The sequence below is a fragment of the Dipodomys merriami genome, unplaced genomic scaffold, assembly GCF_024711535.1.
Source record: "Dipodomys merriami isolate MVZ:Mamm:240054 unplaced genomic scaffold, mDipMer1.0.p SCAF_7, whole genome shotgun sequence".
Taxonomy (NCBI): Eukaryota; Metazoa; Chordata; class Mammalia; order Rodentia; family Heteromyidae; genus Dipodomys; species Dipodomys merriami.
This window is the reverse complement of record NW_027206290.1, coordinates 69,267,723-69,294,838: the sequence shown is the minus strand read 5'-3', so window position 1 is coordinate 69,294,838 and position 27,116 is coordinate 69,267,723. Positions and strand designations below refer to the sequence as shown.

Here is a 27,116-nt window from a genome sequence, read left to right as displayed (position 1 = left end):
CAGACTGGTATTCCCAGGCATGGAACCCTCATTGGGGGCTGAAGGGGTGGCCAACACTGCCAAATGCCCGCAGAAATCCCAGTTTCTCTATCTAGAACAATGGGGGCAGGAAAGTTTGTGAAACTCTTATTTCTGATTAACTAGCAAAAGACTGGAAGTAGAACTATGGCTCAAGTGGTTGAGTGTCAAGTGGTTGAGCCTTGAACAAAAGAGCTACACCAGGCTTGAGTTCAAGCCCCAGTACTGACACACACACAAAAGTACCAAAACATTCTGTGCTGATCATCAGAAGCACCAACAGACAACATGTGATTTATATGTAAATATGTATATGCATTTACATACATTTATAAGTATTCTGCAATGCTGAGGATCAAACCCAAAGCCTTGTACATAGTAGCCAAGTGATCTATTGCTGAGCTACACCCTAGCACAAATTATTTATTTACTTATTTTTTATTTTTGGTCAGTGGTGGGGCTTGAACTTTGAGCTTGGGCGCTGTCTCTGAGCTCTTCAGCTCAAGGTGAGTGTTCTACCACTTCAGCCACAGCGCCACTTCCAGTTTTCTGGTAGTTAATTGGAGATAAGAGTCTCCTGGACTTTCCTGCCTGGACTGGTGTTGAACCGTGATCCTTAGAACTCAAGCCTCTTGAGTAGCTAGCTACTCAAGGCATGAGTCAACGGCTCCCAGCTTACTATTTTTGTGTATTTGTGTGCTGGTTCTGGGGTTTAAACTTAAGAATCTGGGCACTATTCCTGAGCTTTTGTGCTCAAGGCTAATACTCTACTACTTGAGTCACAGTTCCACTGCTGGCTTTTTGGTGGTTAGTTGGAGATAAAGAGTCTCCTGGAAGAGGCGGGGCCACGTAGCCGCATCGCGCATGCCCCTTCCTTTCCAGTCTCGGCCTCGGACCCTGAAGCCGCCGTGATGTGATGTTGATGCCCAAGAAAAACCGGATTGCCATTTATGAACTCCTTTTTAAGGAGGGTGTTATGGTGGCCAAGAAGGATGTCCACATGCCCAAGCACCCAGAACTGGCAGACAAGAATGTCCCCAACCTGGGGCTGGGAAGGTGGCTCAGTGGTAGAGCGCTTGCCTTGCATGCCTGAGGCCCTGAGTTCAATTCCCTAGCACCATATAAGCAAAAAGAAAAAAAGCCAGACGTGGCGCTGGACTCAAGTGGTAGAGCACTAGCTTTGAGCTGAAGAGCTGAGGGACAGTGCCCAGGCCCAGAGTTCAGGCCCCACGACTGGACCCAAAACAACAACAACATCAACAAAAAGAATGTGCCCAACCTTCACGTCATGAAGGCCAAGCAGTCTCTCAAGTCTCGGGGCTATGGGAAGGAACAGTTTGCCTGGAGGCTTTTTTTTGCGGGGGAGGAGGGGTCCGGTCATGGGGCTTGAACTCTGGGCCTGGGCACTGTTCCTAAGCTCCTCCTCAAGGCTAGCACTCTACCACTTGAGCCACAGCACCACTTCCGGTTTTTTCTTTTTTGCTTATGTGGTGCTGAGGAATCGAACCCAGGGCCTCATGCATGCAAGGCAAGTGCTCTACCACTGAGCCACCTTCCCAGCCCTGGGAACTATATTTTTTAACCTTCTTCCTCATCTGAAAAATGGAAATAGCTTTTATATTAAAGGGGCTGCTGGACTAATAATGATAATGCATAGAAAGTCTCCAGTATCATGCTAGGCAAAACAGGTTCTTGACATACATACATACTTCACACATTCATGAATGCTGGATGAATTCTGGGGATCTTATACTGGGCAACACCCCAGCCTTACGGTGTCATCTTTTTTGCAGTGAAGACAGGCTTGGTCTGAGTCCAGCTGGTTATAAGCTGGTAAGTGTCTATAGTCTATTCACTTCTGAAAGCCCCTTTCCTCTCTTCAAGTTAGGCTTTACCTAAAGCCTCAGCTTCATCTGCATGTGCCCCAAGGAGAGAGCATCACAAGCAAATATGCCCACATCACCCTGAGTTATTACAGTTGCTCTTTCATCTTCCTACCCTAGAAAACAAGCTGGCTTCTAATGTATTCCAAACTTGGTAACAGCCTTCGAATCTACTGATTGAACCTGTGACTAAAACTGGCATGTTCTGTTACCAGGTCTGCAGACACATAGCTTTGAAGTCTTAGCCACTGTAGCTATTGTGAGTCTCCACTGGGAGTTTCGATGCTACACTGAGGCACATTCATTGATGTATGGGGACATACACCTGTGTCACATCCATGGCGCACTGATAAGCACCCACACATAGATGTGGCTCAGAGGCTAGATTGTGCAGACAAGCAGGTATGTGCCAAGCGCACACACAGTGGCTCTCGCCTGCATTCTTGCTCTCTGTCCTTTCAGCAAAGGAGACAGGAACAAGGGGACAATGGTAGTTGTAGGCCATCTGTAACTTATCTATGAGGGATGTTGGGCTCCTTTGAGGCAGTCACACTTTATTGAGGAGATGATGGTGGTGGTGCTAGACCTGGGTCTTAAACTCAGGGCCTGGGTGCTCTCCCTGAGCTGTGTGTATATGTGCACACGTGTACGCGCACGCGCCAGTCCTGTGGCTTGAGCTCTTTTTGCTCAAGGCTAGTGTTTTACCACTTGAGCTATGGCTCCACTCAGCTTTTTGGGTGTTTAACTGGAGATGAGTCTCAAACTTTCCTATCCTGTCTGAGTAGCTAGGGTTACAGGCATGGGACACTGGTGCCATTTCCTTAAGCTTTATTTATTTATTTATTTTTTTGGTCCGGTTGTGGGGCCTGAACTCTGGGCCTGGACGCTGTCCCTCAGCTCTTCAGCTCAAGGCTAGTGCTCTACCACTTGAGCCACGGCGCCACTTCCGGTTTTTTTTTTTGCTTATGTGGTGCTGAGGAATCGAACCCAGGGCCTCGTGCATGCAAGGCAAGCGCTCTACCACTGAGCCACCTTCCCAGCCCCATCCTTAAGCTTTATTTCTTTTTTCCATTTTGTAGTTTTTCAGAGCTGAAGACTGAACTCAGGGCCTTGCACTTGCCAGGCAAGTAATCTTCCACTGAGCTAAATTCCCAAACTCCCTGAGCTCTTAAGCCACTGCTCCATTTCTAGATCTTTGGGTAAAGTGGAGATAAGAGTCTCATGGACTCTTGCTCAGGCAAGCTTCTAATTGCAATCCTCAGATCTCAGCCACTAGAGTAGCTAGGATTATATGCATGAGCCTCTGGTACCCAGCATACAATATGCTTTATTTTCCAGAGTTGATCTCAATCATTAGACATTTCCTTTTTTTTTTTTTCTTCTGGTGCTGGGGCTTGAACTCAGGGCCTGGGCTCTGTCCCTGAGCCTCTCTGAGCTCAAGGCTAGCACTCTACCACTTGAGCCACAGGGCCATTTCCAGCTTATTCTGTTTATGTGGTACTGAGGAATTGAACCCAGGGCTTCATGCATACTAGGCAAGCACTCTACCAGCCCTAGACGTTTACTTTTTAAGTTTTTTTTTTTTTTTTTTTTTAAATCATGACAGTTGTCTAGAGCAGAACTTCTATGATGACAGCCTTGTTCGCTACTGTCCATCCAGGGTCCAGCTCAGGGCCTAACATATGACTGCTGCTCCACAAAAGTGTGTTGAAGAAGAATCTTTCACCAAGTCCTGGGCTTCCCTGTTCTTTCTCAATAAGTAAAACTGTCTCTTTCATAGTGCTCCCCCTTGTTCTAGAATATCTCTCCACCCCCTCCCTCTACCATAACCCTCTTCCAGCACAGTTACCTGGAATGACAATATCTCCGAGTCCTAGCATGGCGAAGTTGTCTGCCTCCAGGCCCTTCTCCAGCAGATCCTGGGGAAACACCACTGCAGGGAGACACAGTGATGAAGTTAGGCTAGAGTTCCTAATACTCAGGCTGCCAATACCCAACCCTGGGTAACACACACACACACACATACACACACACACACATTTGTGTTTCTGGGGGCAATGGGGTGGTGGTGAGAACTTTACTGGCTGATGAGCAATGTCTCCGTCTGGAGTCACAGCTTGTTAGAATGGGGAGAAATCTGGGGCTCTCTGGCAGTAAGTTACTCACATACCATACAATCTCAGTGCTTTCCTTTTTTCCCTTTTTTGGTTGATTGTGGGGCTTGAACTCAGGGCCAGGGCACTGAACATTTTTACTCAAGGCTACTGTTCTACCACTTTGAGCCACAGCACTACTTCTGGTTTCCTGGTAGTTAATTAGAGATGAGTCTCATGGACTATTCTGCCTGGGCTTTGAACTGCAATCCTCAGATCTTAGTCTTTAAGTAACTAGGATTACAGGCCATTATAAGCCAATGATGCCCAGCAATTTCAGTGCTCTATATAGCTGTAGAAGCCTTGGGCTCAGAGTAATAGAGAAGCTGCCAAGTTGTACCCTGCTTCCATCTCTTTAGGAAGATGAACATGGATGGTCTCTGGGAGTTTATTCATGTTAAAGCTTTTCCTCTGGGCTAATTGAGCTGGGATTACAGAATTTATTTATCTTTTGACTTTTTTTTTCTTTTTTGGTTCTAGGGATTGAACCCAGGATATTGTACTTGCTAGGCAAGCACTTTGCCACTGAGCTACATCCCAGCCTGAGACTACAGAATTTAGAAGTGATTTGTGGCTATAAATTCTAGCCCAGTTCATGGCAAAAAGTTGTCTACAGCAGGGAATGGGACAAGAAAGACAGGAAATTCTTGTGTTCTGAGCGACTTCACCGAGGCATCACTGACAGGCAAAGGCTCCACCAGGCTACTTTTTTTTTTTTTTTGTCAGTCCTGGGGCTTGAACTCAGGGCCTAGGCACTGTCCCCGAGCTTGTTTTGTTTAAGGCTAGCACTCTACCACTTGAGCAACAGTGCCACTTCTGGCCTTTTCTGTTTATGTGGTACTGAAGAATTGAACCCAGGGCTTCATGAATGCCAGGCAAGCACTCTACCACTAAGCCACATTCCCAGTCCCATACCTTTTTCTTTTCTATCATGCACATCCAGTACACAGCCTGATGATTTGAAGAGGTGATTAGTGCACAGTCTAGGACTGGGACTCTAAGCTAATTATGTACTTTTGTCATCTGTCTTGCTGATGCATAATTTGAATCTGTGATCCAGTTTTGTGATATTAAATAGGAAAGAGGCAGGGGGATTGATTTCTCCTGAGATAAAGCTTCCCTTTTGTGCCTCGATATGGCTGAGTGAAGAGTCAATGCTAGGAAGCATGATCTCATCTAGAGACCATGAGCTTACCTGGCACCATGGCTTATGCCTATAACTCTAGCTACTTAGGAGGCTGAGATCTGAGATTCATTGTTCAAACACATTCCTGCAGGAAAGTCTATGAGACTCTTTTTTTTTTTTTTTTTTTTGGGTCCAGTCATGGGGCCTGAACTCTAGGCCTGGGCACTGTCCCTCAGCTCTTCAGCTCAAGGCTAGCACTCTACCACTTGAGTCACAGCGCCACTTCTGGCTTTTTCTGCTTATATGGTGCTCAGGAATTGAACCCAGGGCCTCATGTATGCAAGGCAAGCACCCTACCACTGAGCCACCTTCCCAGCCCCAAATTCGTGACTCTTATCTCCAATTAACCACCAGAAAATGGGAAGTGGCATTGTTGGCTCAAAGTGGTAGAGCACTAGCCTTGAGCAAAAAGAGCTCAGGGACAGCACCATGGCCCTGAGTTCAAGCCCTACAACTGACAAAAAAAAAGGAAAGGTACTCTTAGTACCTATGTAACTATAACCCCTCTATACATCATCTTTATAATAACAATTAAAAAAACTTTCCAGGCGTCCGTGGCTCACCCCTGTAATTCTAGCTACTCAGGAGGCTGAGATCTGAGGATCGCGGTTCAAAGCCAGCCTGGGCAGGAATGTCCGTAAAACTCTTATCTCCAATAAACTACTAGAAAACCAGAAGTGGCGCTGTGGCTCAAGTGGTAGAGTCCTCGCCTTGAGCTGAAGAGCTGAGGGATAGCGCCCAGGCCCAGAGTTCAAGCCCCACGACCAACCAAAAAAAAAAACAAAAAACAAAAAAAAACTTTAAAAAATGAAAAATAAACCAAGGCAATATGAAAGACAGAGTTCTAGAGAAGGTAAGTGGGTCCTATGCTCTCAGTTCTCAGTATGGTAGTCTCCCCTCTGGAAAGTTCTCTGCAGCCCCACAATAGGCTGTTTGGATACCTCCTCTCTATGCTTCTTTCCAGCTTGTTCCCATTTCTGCTTACTATGTACTACACTGCACCATGACCCAGCAGCTGTCCCTGGGAAAGGGCTTAGGCAGAAGGTGGTAGATCAAGAACACAACTGGATTAATCAAAATAAGAGAACCAGGTTGAAGAGACTCACTAGACCTTTGAGGAAGAAGTTTATGGGGAAAAGGGAGTACTGACCCAAACGAGAATGCGCTATGGTTGATGAGGGGGTTCTACATTGTGGGAGACGCTTACTTACTTTTTTTTTTTTTTTGCCAGTTGTAAGGCTTGAACTCAGGGCCTGGGCTCTGTTGCGGAGTCTCTCTGAGCTCAAGGCTAACACTCTACCACTTGAGCCACAGCACCACTTCCAGCCTTTTCGGTTTATGTGGTACTGAGGAACTGAACCCAGGGCTTCATGCATGATAGTCAAGCACTCTGCCACTAAGTTACATTCCCAGCCCCTCACTTACATTTTATTGGTGCTTCAAATGACTTGGCCACCGTCACCATCACATTGGTACCAAATACCTGGAAGGAGAAAAGAAGAGTCTGAAGGAAGGCAAAGGAAGGGGTGGTAAAGTACAACTGTCCCATGGCATCTGAAAACATTGCTGCCTGAGTTCTGCAGGAATGAGGCAGGAAGCTAGGAGGGCTCAGAGCCGATGAAACTGAGGTGAGGTAGCTTGATGCTATTTCTGGGCAGTGGAGAGGAACTTCCAAGGAGTCTGCAAAGGAGCTATGATGGCCCAAGTTAGGTAGCCTGTTTGTTTCTGCCCCCAGCCCCTGAAGAGATAAAAGCCCTCAGTCATCAACCACTCAAGGGGAGAACAGCTGCTTTTTCTTTTTTCTTTATTTCAGTCATGTGGCTTGAACTCAGGGCCTGAGCGCTATCCCTGAGCTTTTCACTCAAAACTTGTGATTGTGCTCGCACTTTGATCTACAATGCCACTTCCAGTTTTCTGGGGGTTAACTGGAGATTAGTCTCATGGGCTTTCTGCCCAAACTGGCTTTGAGCTTTGATCCTCAGATCTCAGTCTCCTGAGTAGCTGGGATTAGAGGCATGAGCCACCAATGCCCAGCAAGGGAGAATGGCTGTTTGAGCCAGGGAAAAGGTCCCTGTGTTGGGCTGATCTAATTCCTCAGCTATGCTTCATGGGGTGTGGAGCCAGAGCACAGGCAGTCTCTGTTCTTCCAGGTCATTACTGGACCATTCATTAGTATTCTACCTCCCATCTGTATACCTCGAGTCTTAATTCAGTTGCTCCAGAGATTACTTTTTTTTTTTTTTTTTTTTTTGCCAGTCATGGTACCTGAACTCTGGGCCTGGGCACTGTCCCTCAGCTCTTCAGCTCAAGGCTAGTGCTCTACCACTTGAGCCACAGCGCCACTTCCAGCTTTTTCTGCTTATGTAGTGCTGAGGAATCGAACCCAGCGCCTCATGCATGCAAGGCAAGCACTCTACCACTGAGCCACCTTCCCAGCCCCCCAGAGATTACTATTTGAGAGCCATCAAAATGACATGAGGGTAGACAGAGGCACTAGGTACTGCATGGGCTCTCAGTCTAACTAGTTTGCTTTCTCTGGCTCCATTTTACAGATGGGCCCACCCAGAGGGGACCTGATTTCCCTTAGATGACTATCACTTGGGCCAGAGATTGGGGAGTAAGAAAGCGGGGCTGGGAGGCTAGAGATGGACATCTCTGGAATTCCCGCCTGACTCACCCAGAAGACATCGTAGATGAAGAGTCCACCCAGCAGGATGCAGCCGGTGCTGACGTTGTTCAGGTGCAGGAGCTCCACTCCATTGAGGGAGAAGGCCAGGCCAAACAGGTTGTTGGCAATCCAGTGCTGGAGAAAAACAGAAGTTAGACCTAGCTTACTGTACTTTGCCCTGCCCACATGCTGCCTCCCCTGCCACCCTTACCGGCTCTTGTACACAAGCGCTGGCTACTTACCTTCCTCAGCAGATACCACACACCAACAATGCTGCTTAGGCCCAGGCATATCAGGTCCTTAGTGTCAAACTCATAGTTGACAATATCTGGGCAGAGAGGCTGGGTAAGTTCACTCCCCAGTGTGGAGCTGTCCCTCCCACCTGTCAGCCCCAGGATTGAGGAAGGCATGTCTATGGTCATGGTCAGAAGCCCACAGGCCCAGGGGTTCAGCCTTGATTTCTCCAGTTTGGTGGGGGTATTAGGATGGGGAGAGCCCATCAGAGCTATCCCAACCCCTCTAATTTTTTAGAAGAGGGAACTGAGACCCAGAGAAAATTGAGAGTCAGAGGAAGGCGGTCCCTAGTATTGGAAATATAGGCTCTGCCACTTTTAGCTGGGAGACTCTAGAGGAGACAGTTCCCTCTCTGAGTTACAGTTTTCTCGTTTGTCAGAACGGCAACAGCACCTCCCTCATAGAGCTGCTAGGGGAAGTGAAGGTCCTTATAATGCCCTCAGCACAGTGCCTGGCACACTGAACTCAGGTCTTTAACAAGGTCCCAGTTCTTTCTGGAATCTTTTTGCCACTAAAGGAACTGAAGGTTGCTGGCAATTCTTGTTCAATAGCAGAGGAAGAAGAGGGTAGTGACACAAGCCTAGAAAAAAAAGGCAGGAACAGGCCTGAGGTTGGTCTTGTGGGGACCCCTGTGGCACGCATCCTGATGTTTGACCCATTCTTGATGCTTCTAAGCTTTCTAACAAGTAAGCCAGGAGAAACGATGGAGGCTGCCCAGGTTCACAGAGCAGTAGCCACTGCAGTCTGATTCCAGAGTACAGCAGATAACTACAATTTTCCCCCAATTTCAATTCTCTGCTGTGTTAGCAGGACCCTGGGTGTTTTGTTTTTTTTTTAAAGGCGTATGTTGAATTTATTCAGCATAACTACAGAGGCACTGTTTTCATGCTGTCACACACAGACACAAACACATATACAAACACATTTATCTATATTTAACCCAAGTACATTCCTTCTATGGCTCACTTATATGTCTTCATGTGCCATAGACCATCATTTAAATAATGGATATTTTCAATGCCAATTCCTTTGTTGACCTTCTCAATGTCCTCTGCAGCCATCTTCATGACTCCGACACACAGAGCGTGCTGCTTTCCTTCTGCCATGACCGCCACAATGGTGTCTACTGCAGCAGGGTAAAGCTTCGCTCCACGAGAAGTTAAACCCGGACACATGATATTTGCGCCACTGAGCACGAATTTGATGGCTCCTTTATCAACTTGCTGATGTGGCAGGATAAAAGGGTATTTGTGAAGTAACCTGAGGGTTGGATAAAAAGGTCCCTTTCTTTGTCTGAAAAACAGCAACTCTCCATTTACCGTAAGGATTTCCGTATGTTCATGGCACCGGACTATCTTAACGGGATCTTTCTTGGGCATGATTTGATTAAGCCACGGCTCAATACCTGGAAACTGCTCGGTCAGTTGGCTCTTGATACCCTTAATAACCGACGTCTTTAGCTGGATACAGTTGGATACATCTTCCTTTTCGTCAAATTTCTTGAACATGATCCTCGGGTGAAGGGCGCCAACTGGGACGGGCACACGCGACACTTGAACCGGTGAGAGCCCGGGAAGCTCCGCACTCGAGGAAGGCCGGCACCGAAGGACCCGGTCGGGCCGTTGTCGTCAACCGGAAAGTGGTCCAGCCGGCTGCGCTTTACGGCCGCGCAAAATATGACCACTTCCGTTTCCCGAGCATCACGTCAGCACCCCGTCCGCTTTTCCCCCCACTTCCGGATCTTCTAGCTTCCTATTCCTGGGCATGGGGGCAGCGGAAAGGGCGGGCCACGGGCAGGAAGAGGGGCCGAGCGGCTCCCGTCATCGCCGGAAGCGGGGTCTGGGGCGGGGCGTCGGCCGGCGCTCTGGCTGGACACTCGCTCGTGGACCGTTCGCTCACGGACCGCTCTCGGCCGCGTTTCCCAGCACCCCCCGGTCGCTAACGGGGCCCGTGACGGGGATATTTCAATGTCTTCGGCTGGACAGTGGAGCGATGGTGGCCATCCCGGACCCGAGGGCCACCCGAGTAAGGCAGAGCTGGGACCGATGTGGTCCGGACCCCGAGACTCTGGTCTCTTAAAAAAAAAAAAAGGCTTAGCCTTAAAAAAAAAATCCAGAAATCGTTTATTCGGTATGTGTGCACTGGAGGTACAGGATCCCGTAACAACGCTGCTTCTCCGACGCGGGAGAGGGGCCTGGTGCCAGCAGGGGGACGCGTTCCGCGGCTTACAACTGTTACGAACTTCCATTTGGTCACGCTACTGATAATCTTGAGTCCATATTCGGACCCACATGACAATCCGCTATTCCTAGGCTCCCCGGAACCCTCTATGGCTAAAGAAAAAAAAAGCCATCGAATCCCTCTTTCAAGTCTCCGGTTGAATATTTATCACGCAAAAACAGACACCATAAAACCTGATTGACAGCAGTGTTTAGTTGAGTACTTTTATGAGCCAGGCAGTGTGCTGGGTGTTTTTCATTATGTACTGTGTCCTAATAGAGCCAAAAGGTCTTCTATGAAGAAGGTGCTTGATTTGCGTTTTTCAGATGGGGGAAAAAGCCCCAACAAAACCATTCTAATGCTCAGAGAGAGAAGCCATCCACCCAGAGTCCTGTTTAAGTGTGGCAGAGCTGGATATGAACCCAGGGAAAGATATCCTGGAGCCCACTTTCATCATTTTCTCTATTGGGAGAATCCAGTATTGGGGAGACAACTGGGAAACCCAAAACACCATAGGGGAAAGTGGGTAACACTGACCTTCCTTGTTTTCCCCAGAGCCCTGAGTGAAGAGCAGCTGATACTGTCGGTTTGGGAAGCTGGCTGGAAAAAACTTATTCATGAGGGGGCTAGAAGGAAAGACAAAGCAAGTTGGCAAACAGAGCTCCCTGGGAATAATAGCTCTAATATAACCCTCAACACCCATTTACTGCTGTTACATCTTGACACCCTCAGCTCCACAGATAGGTAGGTGTTAATTTTTCTTTTTCTAGTCCTAGGGCCTGGATTCTGTCCTTGAGCTGTTTTGCTCAAGACTAGTGTTCTATCACTTGAGCCACTGCTCCAAGGGTTTCTGGCTGGTTAATCAGAGATGAAAAAGTCTCATAGCCTTTCCTACCCAGGCTGGTTTCAAACTGCAGCTCTCAGATCTAAGCTTTCTGAGAAGCTAGGATTACAGGTGTGAGCCACAGGTTCCTGGCTTTTTTCCTAGTCTATAGATAAAGGTTCTTATAAAATGACTTGCTCAGGGTGATAAAGTATCTGTCCTGAGGTTCAAACCTGGTTCTCTGAACTCCTGGTGATTTTTTTTTTTTTGGTTGGTCCTGGGGCTTGAACTCTGGGCCTGGGTGTTGTCCCTGAGTGCTTTTGCTCAAGGCTAACGCTCTACCACTTTGAGTCACAGCACCACTTCCCATGGAAATTGGAGATGAGTCTCATGGATTTTTTTGCCTGGGCTGGCTTTGAACCACAATCCTCAGGTCTCACACTCCTGAGTAACTAGGATTACAGGTCTAAGCCACTGGTACCGGGCTTTCCTAGTGATTTTTGTAATGCCTGTTCCCACCAAATATACGCAAAAACAGAGGCAGAGAGAGTATGGCAGTCAGGAATTCCAAGCCTTGGTTTCAGCCTTCCCACTAGTTTGTAAGGACAAAGGATTGTGTAAAGATGAAAAGGCAGAAGAGATGTTCAGCTCAAGTGCTGGGCCTAAAACAGGGATATGTGAGAACTGTAAGCTTTTGTATATGGGCTTGAAAACATAACTGTTCTCCCAACTAAAGGTAAACCGAGGCAGCCTAGATATGTCCAGGTCACTGTAATTAAGACATGTGAACAAGAGTTCTCTAATATTCTGGTGTCTTGGAGAAAGATGTGGACTAAAGAACTATTTCTGGATCTCAGGTTCCCCATTTGTTCCAGAAGCGATTGCTTGTAGCTTGGAGGATTGGGTTGCAGTATGAATATCGAGAGGCCTTGTGGGCAGATGTGGTAGATAGGGGGCTAGAATCAGACATGGGCTTCCACGCAGAGCTCCAAAGATGTGGGAGGCAGAAGCTGGTATGGATGAGAGGTACCTCTGGGGAAGTCTGAAGCTGGGGTATGTGTAGTTATGGGCAGAGGCAGAGAGGTGGCTCAAGGAGCTAATAAGGCCTTCACCCAGCCTGGCCTCTTCCTTAGGAACTTGATGTTCTGCTTCTCACCAACATAGTATGCTGGTTAAGAATATGGCTTTGAGCCAGACTTCATAGGCTCAAATTACAGCTCTACTACTAAAGGCATGATCTACGGTACAACTGGACCACTAAGTAACTCCTTTCTCATGGGACTACAGGATTAAGTAAGTGCATCTTCTGAACTTAAGTGCAGCTTCCATTTTTCTCAACTGTCATTTCTTTGTGCTGATGAGGGAACGCAGGTCCTGGTCTATGCTAAGCCTGTGTCCTATCTCTGAGGTATACTCCTAGCCTTTTAAAAATTTTGAGAGTCTCACTAAATTTCCCAGATACGTCTCAAACTTGTGATCCTCCTGCCTTAGCTTTCTGAGTAGAGAAGACTACAGATGTACAATACCACACTTTAACAGACTGGTGTCTGTTCTGGAGGAAAGAGAGGCTGTATATAACACAAGAAGCGACACATGGCAGTTGTGATTCTGAGCAGTGGCTCCTATCTCCTTATTTTCCTGCCATCCATGCTAGGCATGGTAACCGGGTGGTAAATGGTAAATGCTTGCTGAACAATTCTCAATGCATTTTTGCAGTAGGCAGAGAGCCTTTGATGGCTCCTGTCAAACAAGGCCTGTGATTTCTAAGTAACCACCCAGGTACCTTTCTTCTCTGGGGGTGGATGGTAAGGGTTAGTGAAACTGGTAACGTGGCCTCCTCCTCCTGGGGTGGCAGCTTTGGGCCTCTGTCCTCCAAGGGTCAGCTGCACAGGACAGGAACTGTCAGAGGTGATAAAAATAAGCCAAGGCTCTGCTGGCAGGAGTATATCTGGGGTCTGGTTGGACTTGAGTTTTGTATAAAAGATAACGGCAGCTCATAGCCTCACCCCCTATACCATAAGCTATGGTTTGTTCTCAGAGTATTGAGGTAGGCAGCGGTATGGTAGCGAAGGTGCAGAGATCTGAGAAAACCACAGCTGGGGCCAGTGGGCTACAGACTTTTGGCAGCCTGGGCTCAAAACCTCACTCTGCCAATGCTATCTGTGGCTCCTGGCAGTCACGTAACCCTTCCAAACCTCAATTTTCTCCATCTCACACCTTTGGACCACTGTTGTATAGATCTGGAAGAACATCTGACTCTGAAGTTTGTGGATATATAAAGCTCATGGAAATTCCAATCTCGTAATTTTCTTTGAGAAGGTATTAAAAGAAAACTCAATTCAACTGAACAAGAGTCAGTTTAATTGTTAGGTAAATTCTCTATAACACCCCCCCCCACAATTAAATTATATTTCTCTTTGTAGTAAAATTATCTTTAGAGCATGTAGTTCTTTTACATACAAACAATAATTTCATTCACTTGGCAGTTTTTGTCTACCAAATTTTTCTCCATATGCTGCTCTGACTGTTCTGTATAGTGAGCACACCTCTGTCCATAGCTACCTAGTATTTTACAAGCTCTAATTTTCTTTGTCAGTCGTGGGGCTTGAACTCTGGGCTTGGGTGCTATTCCTGGTTCTTCAGCTCATGGCAAGCACTCTATCATTTGAGCTACAGTGCCACTTCCAGTTTTCTAGTGGTTTACTGGAGATAAGAGTCTCACGGACTTTCCTGCCCTGGCTGGCTTTGAACTGTGATCCTCAGATCTCAGCCTCCTGAGTAGCTAGGATTACGGGCATGAGCCACTGGTGCCCAGCTAGCTCTAATTTTCTTAGGTCAAATTTTGTTGCTATTGTGTTTCTAACGCATTTATAAGATTATCTCTTTGTTGCTTTGTATGTCCCTCCCCCACAGTATAACCCCTGCTTTCACTATATTTGATGTCAGTATAACTTGTGGAGGAGATGGGGAAAAACCAGTTGTTTAAGGATACAGGTGGACCTGTTGCAACAATGAGAAGTACAAGTTGTCATGTCCAAAACGAGCTTTACAATGTCGGTGCGGGGGGGGGGGGGGGGGGGGAGAAGAGAAGGACTGGGATTGGGGGGGAGGGGGAGGCTGGGAAGGGATGTGAAGGGTAAACCAAAGGAGGAGGCTGCAATGCTTGGTAAGAAATGTACGCATTATCCTGCCCATGTAATTGTAACCCCTCTGTACAGTATGTTCACAAATAAAATTAAATTAAATTAAAAAAAATGAATAGCTACAAAAAAAAATTTTGTTGCTATAAGTAAAAAAAATCAAACACAAAATTGAGCCAGATGCTGGTGGTTCACACCTATAATCATAGCTACTTAGGAGGCTAAGACCTGAGGACTGTGGTTTGAAGTTTGTGAGGCTCTTTATTTCCAATAAACTACCAAAAAGCAGGAAGTGGAGCTTCAGCTTTCTTTTATTATACCTGAGCTTTTTCTTCAAGACTGGAGTTCTACTACTAAATCATAGCTCTACTTCTGGCCTTTGGTGGTTAACCGGATAAGAATCTCATGGACTTTCCTGCCTGGGCTGGCTTTGAACCATGATCCTCAGATCTCAGCTTCATGAATAGATAGGATTACAGGAGCGAGCCACCACGGCTGGCTGTCAGCATCTTGAGTTGCTGGCTTATAAGACATAATATCTCATTACTGCTCTAAATTATATTAGGATGGATACAACACTCATTTTCATTATTTATAGTTTCTAGTTAACAATTTTTACTTTTTATTCCATTTTTTATTTTTATTTATTCCATTCTTTTTTTATTTATTTTTTGAGTGCCAAGGAAGGATCAAGCCCAGGGTTTAAAACTTACAAGGCAAGTTCTCTATCACCAAGTTACATCCCTAAGCTACTGTTAGTTTTTATTTTCTGTTGATATCTATCATGAAAAATTCCAAATTGGTTAGGAGACAATCGTTCAATGTGTCTGGTGTGGGAGTTGGGTCGAGATAACATCTCTTTGAAGGGTTGCTAAGATAAAGTAACATAATAATTCCTTAGCATATGGCCCATCTGTGGCTTTCAAACAATGTAGGTTTCTCTCAGTCTATAGTAACACTGAGGTAGGATGGGCCAGGCTTGCAGGTGGGGCAGGCTGGGTCTTCATCAGCCTAGGATGGAGTCGAGTGACTCTTTCCATCCCTGCCATAGGTCCTCATGAGTGCAGCTTGTAGTACTGTCCTGCTACGTCCAAATCCTGCCGGTTCTCTAAGCCTTCACATTTCAGACTAGGGAGCTGGATAAGAATTCTCTCAAGATGAGTCTGGGAAAGTGGCTCAGTGGTAGAGTGCTTGCCTTGCATGCATGAGGCCCTGGGTTCAATTCCTCAGCACCACATAAGCAGAAAAAGCTGGAAATGGCACCATGGCTCAAGTGGGAGAACTGAAGAGCTGAGGGCCAGCACCTAGGCCCAGAGTTCAGGCCCCACCACCAACCAAACCAAACCAAACCAAACACCTCTTAATGTTGCTAGAGTAAGATTTTGTAGGTTAAGGCTCAGGGTAGGTGAAGGTAGTACTAGATCAGTCCAAAGACCAGAGTGGTGTCCCAATATGTAAGCTCAGGCTAGCACGGGATTCACTGTAGCCTGCCATGTGTTTTAAGTACACTGCACACAGAGGCTCATTTGATGCTTCCTGTTTTTCTGTGAGGTTCTTTCTGTAGCTTAGAAAACTGATGCTCAGATAAGCTTGAGTAATCTCTGCAAATTGCAAAGCTGGTAGAACCAGGCCTTGGTCCCAGGCTGCCCCTCAAAACTATGCTCTAACCACTCCATCCTGCCATTATGCCTTGAGGAATGGGGCCATACTCTCCATGGTGTTCACTGTCGCCGAGGGAAATTTCTGTTCTTTCTCTCTAGTGCTTTCTTTGACTGCACTGGGAAAAGGCTGATAGTGATCACTTATATGCAGGGACTATTGAACTCTTGGCCTGATCTCTTCCAGGTTTCCACCCTTTGGAGTTGAAGTCAAGTTCCCTTCTGGGAGCATTTCCTGGTCTGCTGGCCACCTCCCTATTAGTGGTTCTCAGCCTATGGCTAACCACTGCAAGGGGACAGTTGAAACATATTGAGACATCTTTGTAAACACAAGCTTGGTCACAACTTGTCCCCCATGTGGTGGGTAGTGCAAGGACGTTGAGGGTTTTCAGTGCACAGGATAGAAAGTCAATAGTAGCCCCCTCTGGATCACACAGACCTGAGTTTAAATTCTGGTTCTGTTACTCACCATCTCTGTGATCCTAGTAACTTCTTAACCTCTCTGTGCTTCAGTTTCCCTGACTACAACTCAGGATTAAAAGCAAAAACTAACCACAGATGAAAGCTATAAGAATATGCAAGAAACCAGGTGCTCATGTCTCATGCCTGTAATCTTAGCTACCAGGAATCTGAGATCCAGAGGATCATAGTTCAAAGCCAACGTAGGCAAAAAAGTCTCAAAGACTCTGTCTCCAAAATATCCAGCAGAAAGCAGAGCTGAAGGCATTGATCAAGTAGTAGAACACCAGCTAAGCAAGCACCTCATAAAAATAGGAGTCTCTTAAGTGCAACCCTGGAACTGAAAAAAATTGTTGAACATAGTAAGTGTAGGATACCATGTTAAAAGTTTTCCACATTAGGCTGGGAGCCAGTAGAACACACCTGTAATCATAGTTACTCAGGAGGCTGAGATCTGAGGATCACAATTCAAAGCCAGTCTGGGCAGGAAAGTCCAGGAGACTCTTATCTCCATTTAAACACCGGAAAACTGGAAGTGGTGCTGTTGCTCAAGTGGTAGAGCATTAGCCTTGAGCTGAAGAGCTGAGAGACAGCACCCAGGCCCAGAGTTCAAGCCCTATGACTGACCATAAAAAGTTTTCCGCATTACCCTACATTACCCTAGGAGAGAAGTACTATTATTTTCTTCACATTCAGAGAGATTAAGTAAGTAACTTGCCCAAGGTTACAGGGCTATTAAGTGGCAGAGTTTGGATCCAAAGTCAGGCAGTCAAATTTCTCAGTGCCTGCACTCCTGCTTCCCACACTGTGCCTCTGATTAAGAGAAAAGATGACATGTGAAGACTTGAGCCTAGTGCACTGGTGTCCCTCATTTAGTGCTATGCCAACTACCAGGACAATACTCTTCACAAGCAACTCTCCAGCTGGGTACTCTATCAGCCCTTATGTGCAAACTGTGGCCCAGACAGGTTATAATTTTCATCTTAGGTCACCTACAGTATGACACAAGGGCAAGATTGCCTTGGATTTTACAGCCAGGATCCACACCTGGCTCTCAATGACACCAAAGGTCATGTTCATATCCAAGACCCTGTACTTGCTCCCAAGAAAGTGGCTTCAAATGCTGCAGAGATGCCTTCTGACCTGATGGTGTGGGACAGGGCCAGGATTCCCAGCACGAAGAAATACATGGACAGCAAGAGGTTGATGTATTCCTGGGAGAATATCTGCAGAAATAAAAAAAGAAAATAGGAAGTTAGGTAGCTGGTAGCCATGAGGAAACCAAAGTCCCCTCAGGAGTTAGGAGACAATCAGGAAGAATGTCAAGCAATACTAGGGGCCTTCTATTTTGTACAGCTGTGAAAAAAAGGGTGGCCCTTCAAGCCCCCAGATGTACCTTCCAAAGGAGTCTGAAGGTTTGTGATCATGATTCCACATCTGAAAACAGTTATTGTATTTATGCCTAATCTTTCATGGTAGTTGTGGGGGATGACAAAATATAAACACAGATCCAAGAGAGCTGCTGGAACCTCAGAATTCACTCCTCCATTCATTTTCTCTGTTCAAAAATCTTGGGAGCACCTACAAAGTGGCCACCAAACCTCCAAGCATGCTAATTACAAGACATCTCACATCAGTTCTGACCATGCCTCTTGATGGTGGCAGGCAGTCAGGATATTAGGCACTGACAGCTGCTGCTCCCTTTCTTACTGCCAGGTGAAATTAAGAAACATCCTAAGGCAGTGGTCATGCTAATTCTGGGCATTGGCAAGGTTATGCTGTATGATTCCATGTTTGCTGTCTCCTCTACTGAATTTGACATTCTGATGGTCTTTAATGGAGGAAAAGATGTGCTCTCAGACACTGTACAGGAACTCTGGCTAACTCCAAGCAGGCCTGTTATAGAATCTGTTTAAATGTCACTCTCCTACACTGGATGTCAGTGACTGACACCTGTAATCCTAGCTACTCACTACGTTCAGATCTGAGGATTGTGGTTGAAAGCCAGCCTGGGCAGAATGAGTCTCTTATCTCCAATTAATGATTAAAAAGCTGGAAATGGCACTGTGGTTACAATTGGTAGAAGGCTAGCTTTGAGCACAAAAGCTCAGAGACAGTGTCCAGGCCCTGAGTTCAAGCCCATCACACTCACACACACACACATAGACCAACTCTGATTAGAGTCACTGTCCTGTTTTGTTTTGTTTTTTGTCAGTTGTGGAGCTTGAACGCTGGGTCTGGGCACTGTTCCTGAGCTCTTTAGCTCAAAAACTAAAGCTCTACCACTTGAGCTGCACCACTTCTGGTTTTCTGATGGTTAATTGGAGATAAGAGTCTCATGGACTTTCCTGCCCGGGCTGGCTTTGAACCGTGATCCTCCGATCTCAGCCTCCTGAGTAAGATTACAGGTGTAAGTCACTGGTTCCCAGCCACTGTCCTGTTTTAAGCCCTGCAGTGTCTTCCTTTTGCCATGCTCAATTCTAGCCCCTATAGTGGTCTGTGCCATACTCATGCACAGGTAGCTTGGGCACATGCTGCCCTGAGATGTCTCTTTTACTCATCCTTCCTCCACTCTCAGCTCAGAGTTTTTCTTAGGTTGCTTTCTTGGCATTCTAGTGTACCCCCTCCCCCAATTCAACCGGCATTTACTGTTTAGGCAGGGTATCTTACTGAACACCTGGGATGCAGCAAGGAATTAGGCAAAGTTCCTGCACCCAGAATTCCTGTGCCTTTGACGGAGGGAGAATTACTGACAAACCAATGATTCACAATGTCTTAACAGATTGTGCTTCAGAAAAGCCAAGCAAGGCAGAGTTAAGAGGAAGGGACAGTTATTTCAAACAGGTAGTCAAGGAAGACCTCTGGAAGAGGAAGTTGGAGCATAACCCTAAAATAAGTGAAGAGTGGGTTGTAAAGATTCTTGGGGGTGATACTTAAGGCAGAGGGGAGGGCAGGTACAGAGGTCCGGGGTGGCACTTCTTTGTGTGTGCATGGAATAGTGACAGCTGAGAGGAAGGCTATGACATGATCTGATGTCCGAGAGGAACTCTGCTTATAGAAGACCTTACATGGGCAGGCGCCAGTGGTTTAAGCCTGTAATCCTAACTACCCAGGAGGCTGAGATCTGAGGATCATGCTCTAAAGTCAGCCCGGGCAGGAAAGGCTGTGAGACTTATCTCCAATAAACCACCAGAAAACCGGAAGTGGCGCTGTGGCTCAAGTGGTAGAGCGCTAGCCTTGAGCCGAAGAGTTGAAGGACAGTGCACAGGCCCAGGGTTCAAGCCCCACAACCGACAAAAAAAAAAAAAAAAAAGAACATGGCAAAAGTGGTAATAAATACAGTGCTCAGGGAAGACCTGCAGAACCCAACACAGGGAGGAGAGTGATGCCTTAGGCAGTGGCGTGGAGGGTGATGAGTAGTGCAGGGTCCAGATCTGTTCTGGAACCAGAGTGCAGGATGTATATATAGGGGCTGGGAGAACAGGCAGTGATGAAGGAGATGCCTGGGCTCTCTGGGTGAGCAGCAGGTGGATGGTGGTACTGCTGTCTAATGTGGTGGTATGGGCAGAAGGAGCTCAGCCTGCGCTGGTCCTTCTGTGCTTTCCTGGCACTACAGCTCTTCTAGAGCCACTTCACATCTTCTATCCTGGGGGCAGAGACCACCCACTGCTTTTCTCCCTATAGTGTCCCCAGCACAGAGCTTGATGTGACAGTACTCAATAAATGCAGAATCACTGAATAGATGAGGAAAATCAGTGCCTGATAATGTGAAGGTTACAAGAAAAAGATTTATGCACATATTTTGTGAACATGTGGATTATATTTCATTTATGGCAATGTACTATACACCAACGAAAGTCATTGTGGGCTCTGGATTAAAAATATATCTTCAGGCCCCAATGTGAACTTTGCTTGCTGGGACTGTAGATCTGTGTGCTGAGCATTAAATCTTGCCCCCCTTGGTGCTTTGGCTGCTACAAAATTGGAATCACAACTATGACCCATTCCTCCAAGAATGTGTCTTCAGACCATGTGGTCTGGAATAAGGGTCTTCACCCAAGAATAGTTTTATTCTATTTTAGTTTTTTTTTTTTTTGCCAGTCCTGGGACTTGAACTCACCTGGGCACTGTCCCTGAGCTTCATCTGCTCAAGGCTAGCATTCTACCACTTGAGCCACAACCCCACTTCTGGCCTTTTCTGTTTTTTTTTTTTTGTCGGTTATGAGGCTTGAACTCTGGGCCTGGGTGCTATCCGTCAGCTTTTCAGCTCAAGGCTAGTGCTCTACCACTAGAGCAACAGTGACACTTCTGGTGGTTAACTGGATGTAAGAGTCTTATGGACTTCCTGCCCAGGCTGGCTTTGAGCCACAGTCCTCAGATCTCAGTCTCCTGGGTAGCTAGGATTACAGCATGAGCCACTGGCGCCCAGCTGGCTTTTTCTGTTTAAGTGGTACTGAGGAATGCTTCATGCATGCTAGGCAAGCATTCTACCATTAAGCCACATTCTCAGCCCGCAATTTTCTTCTCTATCCTAAGTTTTCCTTTTTATTTATTTATTTTTGTCGGTTGTGGGACTTGAACTCTGGGCCTGGGCAGTGTCCCTAACCACTCCAGCTCAAGGCAAGCGCTCTACTACTTGAGCTACAGCATTACTTCCAGTTTTCTGGTGGTTTACTGGAGATAAGTCTCATGGACTTTCCTGCCCAGGCTGGCTTTGAACCATGATCCTCAGATCTCAGCCTCCTGAGTAGCTAGGATTATAGTACGAGCCACCGGCATCCGACAAATTTTCTTTATTTTTGTCAGTTGTGGGGCTTGAACTCCGGGCCTAGGTGCTGGGCCTCAGCTCTTCAGCTCATGGTAAGTGCTCTACCAGCTCTACCACTTGAGTCACAGTGCCACTTCTTATTTTCTGAGTGGTTTATTGGAAGCAAGAGTCTCATAGACTTTCCTGCCCAGGCTGGGGCTGACTTTGAACCATGATCCTCAGATCTCAACCTCCTGAGTAGCTAGATTACAGGTGTGAGCCACCATGCCCAGCTCCTTTTTCATGCCCAGCTACTGATTTTTTTTTCTGTTCTTTTCTTTTTTGAGACAGTCTTAATTGTATAGTCCAGACTGGCCTTGAAGAAATTTTGATCCTACCACCTCTGCCTCTCAAATGCTGGGATTACAGGTTTTCATTACACTTATGTTTGGAGTTAATTTTTATAAGCTGTTTCAACACAATCTGTTTTAAATGAGGCGAGATAAAGCAAATGCAGTAAAAGGCTGAGAAATGTTATTAAAGTGTTATTTAAAATGTTATTAAAATTTCAAGACTTTTTCCTGATGCCTCAACGTTCTTAAAAATAGGCTTGGGCACACCCTGCCTACGTAGCCGGGTGACTAGTAATAGGCTGGTTCCTGTCACAAGCTATCCTTCTTGCCCTCTTTTACCTGTGACCCAGCAACGTTTAAACACATAGTGAAATCCCTCCTTCTGCCTTTGCTCTCTACACTGATCTCCAACATGGACAACTGCTCAAGGATTCTTGCTGTCCAAGAGCGTGTCCCTGTCTCCAGGGACCATTGAGTGCACATGCCTCCCCGTGTTGGAATGTCCCTTAAAGACCTTACAGGGACTGGGAAGGTGGCTCAGTGGTAGAGTGCTTGCCTTGCATGCCCGAGGCCCTGGGTTCGATTCCTCAGCACCACATAAGCAAAAAGAAAAAAGCCGGAAGTGGCGCTGTGGCTCAAGTGATAGAGCGCTAGCCTTGAGCTGAAGAGCTGAGGGACAGTGCCCAGGCCCAGAGTTCAGGCCCCATGACCGGACCTCCCCCCAAAAAAAGACCATACAGAAGGCTTCTCTCTCCACTTACAATATGACATTTCAAACAATCCAGAAAGTACCTCAGAAAGGCTCAATATGAAGGAGACCTCTGGACAGATGCTTTTATTGGAGTCAGGGTCAAAGAATACATAACAGACTTTGGGGGAATTTCTCATTTCTCTTCTATATCTGAATATCATCAAGGCAGGCAGAGGGGGCTGGTGGTAGAAACCAGCCTCATCACACCAATGCACCTGGCTGCCTGGGCAGGATGCATAAATCCTGTCCACGGGGATATCAGGGTATCAGGAAAATATAAAGCTTTAGGAGTCTACAAAGCAGTTACAGACTTAGCCCAACCAGGAGGGAGGGAAAAAAGGGCTGAGGCAAAGCCACTTTTTCTCTTAAGCACTCAGCTAACCAGCTGTCTTTCAGGACCTCAGAGTGGCCCCTCGACAGCATCAGGGAGAGGTACACACTGGGCTTTGACACAAGGCCGGTTGGAGCTCACTTATCCAAGAGAGGACAGGCTGAGAAACAGGAAGCCAGTGCTTCAAAAAGAGGGCATCTGGCCTAAGGAAAGAATACCAGTTACTACACATGAAAGAGGACTTCAGGACAGGCTGGACATATATTCCTGCTCTCAGCACAAGAGAAACGTGAATAATTCTGTGACAAGACAAATCAGAAGCAAGGGGCTGGCAGAGCAGCAGAAAGACCTGAGTACAGGGGAAAGGAAAAGGAAGCAGAGGGAGACCTGCTATATAAGACTGCTTGTGGCAGCTCAACTCTCCCTCATATAGACACACCAACATGCCAGACACGTGGGAGCAGTGATCTCTGGTGAATAGGGAAAGAAAGGTGGGAAGGGAGGTGGGCATTACTAGTGAAGGGGTTCAAACAAAGACAGGGTCTGAGAATGGTATGCTACGAGTCAAGACATTTGATGTACTCAGCTATTCACTTGAGTTCCAGGAAAAAAAGAGAAAACAGAACAGTGCACAGAGCAAAAATAGTAATGACACTTTGCTTAATGTGAAGATGATGCTGTATATCACCTATAGTGTATCTGTTTATAAGGATGTTCTGGAAACATTAAAGATTATTTTCACTTTAATGGCTTTTAGAGACAGGACCTCACTATTTGGCCCCAGCTGGCCTGGAACTCATAATTGTTCTTCTTCTGCCTCCTAAGTGCTGGGATCATAGACATGTGCCACAACTGCCAACTTAAAAGGAATGTTTTTGAGCCGGGCACCAGTGGCTCATGCCTGTAATCCTAGCTACTCAGGAAGATGAGATCTAGGATTGTAGTTCAAAGCCAGCCCCAGCATGGGCAAGGAAATCCATGAAACTCTTATCTCAGTAAACCACCAGAAAACCAGAAGTAGCACTGTGGCTCAAGTGGTAGAGCCCTAGCCTTGAGCTGAAAAGCTGAGGGACAGTGGACCCTCTCCCCACAATAAAAGTGTTTCTGATCCAACAATGAAGCATGGAGGCAACTATAAATTATAAGTTATGTAAGCAGACATTACAAATTATGCTTTTGTTTCATCCACAGATCAGTAAAAATTAAAAATGCTGCTGTTAGCTATGTTGAGAGCAGGAGGAAGTGAGCCCAAGTGTAACTGTTGGTGAGAATGTAAACAACAATCTTCTTGGAGGTCAATCTGGCACTATCTGGGGCTTATTAGCATGTGTGAGGTCTTGGGTTCATTCTGGCACCACACACACACACACACACACACAAACACACACGAAATTTGGCAGTGTCTGATTCTGGCACCACACACACACACGCACGCACGCACGCACGCACGCACGCACGCACGAAATTTGGCAGTGTCTGATTACAGAAGCCAAGACTGACTTGGCAATCCTACTGCAGAGATACTTGAGTAAAATATGAAACATGAATCAAAATATGTGCACAAAGAGGTCCACATCAATACTGCCATGGCCAACACTATGGCAATGCAACAATCTCACATCTAAACACTCTCAGATACATTGTAAACAACCCTGAAAAGCTGTTAGAAAAACACCAGGTAGATTTCATGATGTTGATACAGGTAGTACTGCCCTGGTAAGGGTAGGTTTGATGTACACATTTAAAATTTTAGTGTTTTTCTTTTAAACTTAACTCTGAAGAGTAAGATTCATGCTAGGCACCAGTAGTTCACGCCTGTAATACTAGCAACTCAGGAGGCTGAGATCTGAGCATTGTGGTTTGAAGCCAGCCTTGGCAGGAAAGTCTGTGAGATTCTTATTTCCAATTAATCACAGACAAAGCCAGAAGTGGTGGCTCAAGTGATAAGAGTGCTAGCCTTGAGCAAAAGGAGGCCAGAGATAGTGCTCAGGTCTAGAATTCAAGCCCCAGAACTGGCAAAAAAAAAAAGATTCATAACAAACTATATTGGGGATAGCTCTTTTATGTCTTTCCTTAGGCTAAAAAATTTTTACTTTCTTTTTTTTGTTGTTGTTGTTGCTAGGAATGGAACCCAGGGCCTCACACATGCTAGGCAAGTACTCTACTATACTTAATCAGCCTTGCAAAAAGTTAAACCATAGACATATACTTTGAAAATGCAAATTAAACCATTATTGAGTAATTCCCAATATCCAGGAAAAAAGTGCTTGTAATGTACTATTTAAAAAACAAAGAGGCTGGGTGCCAGTGGCTTACTTCTGTAATGCTAGCTACTCAGGAGGCTGAGATCTGAGGTTCAAAGCCAGCCCGGGAAGGAAAGCACGTAAGATTCTTTTCTCCAATAAACCACCAGAAAACCAGAAGTGGCGCTGTGGCTCAAGTGGTAGAAGGCTCGCCTTGACCTGAAGAACTCAGGGACAGCACTCAGGCCCAGAATTCAAGCCCCACGACTGACAAAAAACAAAAACAAAAGCCAGAAAAAAAAATACTGTAGTTATTCCTATGTAAAAATCATGCTTCTTAAAAGCCTGGAAGGAGACATACCAGTCGAGTGACAAGGTGGACATGATGACCTCTGCATTCTCTTGACATACTTTTCTGCCTATATTATTTTTATCATCAGAAAGTAGTACAGTTATATTAAAATAAAAGCTTGTGGAGCATTTGCAGCAACATGAGAAAATGCTCACGGTATCATCAATGTAAGTGAAAAAAGCAGCTACAGACCAAATACAGCATGCGGCACAGTGTGGAGAAATCGAGCAGGGAGAGACACGAAGGACACACCTCCGAGGGGAAACTGTCACTGTCACTGTATCTGCCAGTGGGGCTTTGGATGACTGCTGTTTCCCCCTTTTTACTTTTCTGTGTATTCCAGGATTTCAACACTGAGCCCGTGTAACTTTTATTGGGAAAATAAACCTCGATAAATTTAAAAAAAAAAAAGGTGATTAGTATGGCAGAGGTATGTCTAACACAAGCTATCCCCAGCCCAATGTAAACAGTATGCTAAAACCAAAGCAGTACCACAAAACAGAACAAAATACTATATGAGAAAAGAAATCGATGGATGGGGAGGGTCTCAAATATCCACAGTGATGTCCCTGGGTCACAAATCTATAGGTAAGTGCTTTATGTTCTATAAAGGAACATGCATAGCTCCTGTGAGGTGAAAAATGAGATGAAATAAAATCATTTAAACTAAAAATGACTTACTTTGAAAAAGAGGTATAGCCCCAAGAGTGTGCAGCTGGCGATGATGGGGAAGCGGGCGGCATCCCGGCTGGTGATGGTTTCAGGCATCTCCGAGGAATTCTAGAGGAGAAAACAAAAGGGTCCCTGAGCTGGGGCTGCAGGTCTGGCCACCGCAGCTGGGGAGTGGTGGAATGTGATGCTTTCTTTCTTCCCCTTCTGTTCCAGTCCAGTTTAGTGCCTTGGGCCCCAAAGATTTTGCTAATGCTTTTCTCTCTTGTCTACACCATGGGTGAGACACACCCATCTCATCATTCTGCCACTGAGATCTGAACCTAAAGTACAGGGCACCTATGGAGAAGAGCTGAGACAATGCAAATTGTGACAGCTGATCTCATAAAGAGAACTGTTTTTGAGACAGGGTCCTGCTGTGTAACCCAGGCTGGCCCCCAACTCTCAATCTTCTTGCGGGCTGGGATTATAGGTGTGGGCCACCTTACCTGGCTTCCATGACCAATTTTCTAATACGTCAGCTAGGAGGAAATATGATTAGTCTTTTATACAGCAGTCAACAAGTAATAAGTAGAGTTAAAATAAGCTAACGAAACTAACAGAAGCTAAAATTGCACAAAGGAAGACACCAACTACAAGAAGCAAAATGTAAACTTAAAAGAATATGACTGGGAGATTTGAGTACAGTAAAAATAAAGCCACAATTAAATTTATGACAGCAGATGTCACAGTTGGCAAGAATGTGACTGTGGGTAAAGAGCTGACAGAGGATAAATATTTACATGAAAAAGAACTGAATGTAACCAAAAATAACTCCACTATTTTGAGGTGCTGGTGGCTCATGTCTGTAATCCTAGCTACTTGGGAGGCTAAGATTGGAAGGGTGGGCGAGGTTTGAGGTCAGCCTGGACTGAAAAGTTCACCAAAACCCTTTCTCAAGGGTGAGGCAGAACCCATGGCTGGGGGAGGAAGTGAGATCCTATTTCAAAAAATTACAGTCCAGCCCAGTGCGGTGGCGTGCGCCTGTAATCCCAGCTACTCAGAAGGCTGAGCCCAAAGGATCGCTTGAATCCAGGAGTTCTGGGCTGCAGTATGCTATGCCGATTGGGTGTCTGCACTAAGTTCGGCATCAATATGGTAACCTCCCGGGAGCAGGGGGAACACCAGG

The 27,116-nt window shown here is 46.1% G+C and overlaps 2 protein-coding genes across 4 annotated transcripts in view; both read right to left on the bottom strand.

The window, feature by feature from the left end:
• Positions 1-27,116, bottom strand: part of Hm13 (histocompatibility minor 13) — a 43,998-nt gene that overhangs the window by 9,498 nt on the left and 7,384 nt on the right. For all 3 annotated transcript variants that reach the window (XM_070006996.1, XM_070006995.1, XM_070006994.1), the window contains exons 2-8: positions 25,961-26,059; positions 17,646-17,728; positions 10,960-11,048; positions 8,151-8,236; positions 7,918-8,043; positions 6,666-6,723; positions 3,751-3,834 (exon numbers count right to left, since the gene is read on the bottom strand). In XM_070006996.1, coding sequence (XP_069863097.1) covers positions 3,751-3,834; positions 6,666-6,723; positions 7,918-8,043; positions 8,151-8,236; positions 10,960-11,048; positions 17,646-17,728; positions 25,961-26,059 — 625 coding nt within the window. The remainder of the gene's footprint in view (positions 1-3,750; positions 3,835-6,665; positions 6,724-7,917; positions 8,044-8,150; positions 8,237-10,959; positions 11,049-17,645; positions 17,729-25,960; positions 26,060-27,116) is intronic.
• Mcts2 (MCTS family member 2) lies at positions 8,243-10,113 on the bottom strand. Its single transcript, XM_070007000.1, has one exon. It carries the CDS (start codon positions 9,708-9,710, stop codon positions 9,165-9,167), a length of 546 nt encoding a protein of 181 aa, XP_069863101.1. The 5' UTR covers positions 9,711-10,113; the 3' UTR covers positions 8,243-9,164.

Excerpts from the sequence above, each read along its gene's own strand:
- Mcts2 (XM_070007000.1), bottom strand. The coding sequence starts at position 9,710 with ATGTTCAAGAAATTTGACGAAAAGGAAGATGTATCCAACTGTATCCAG.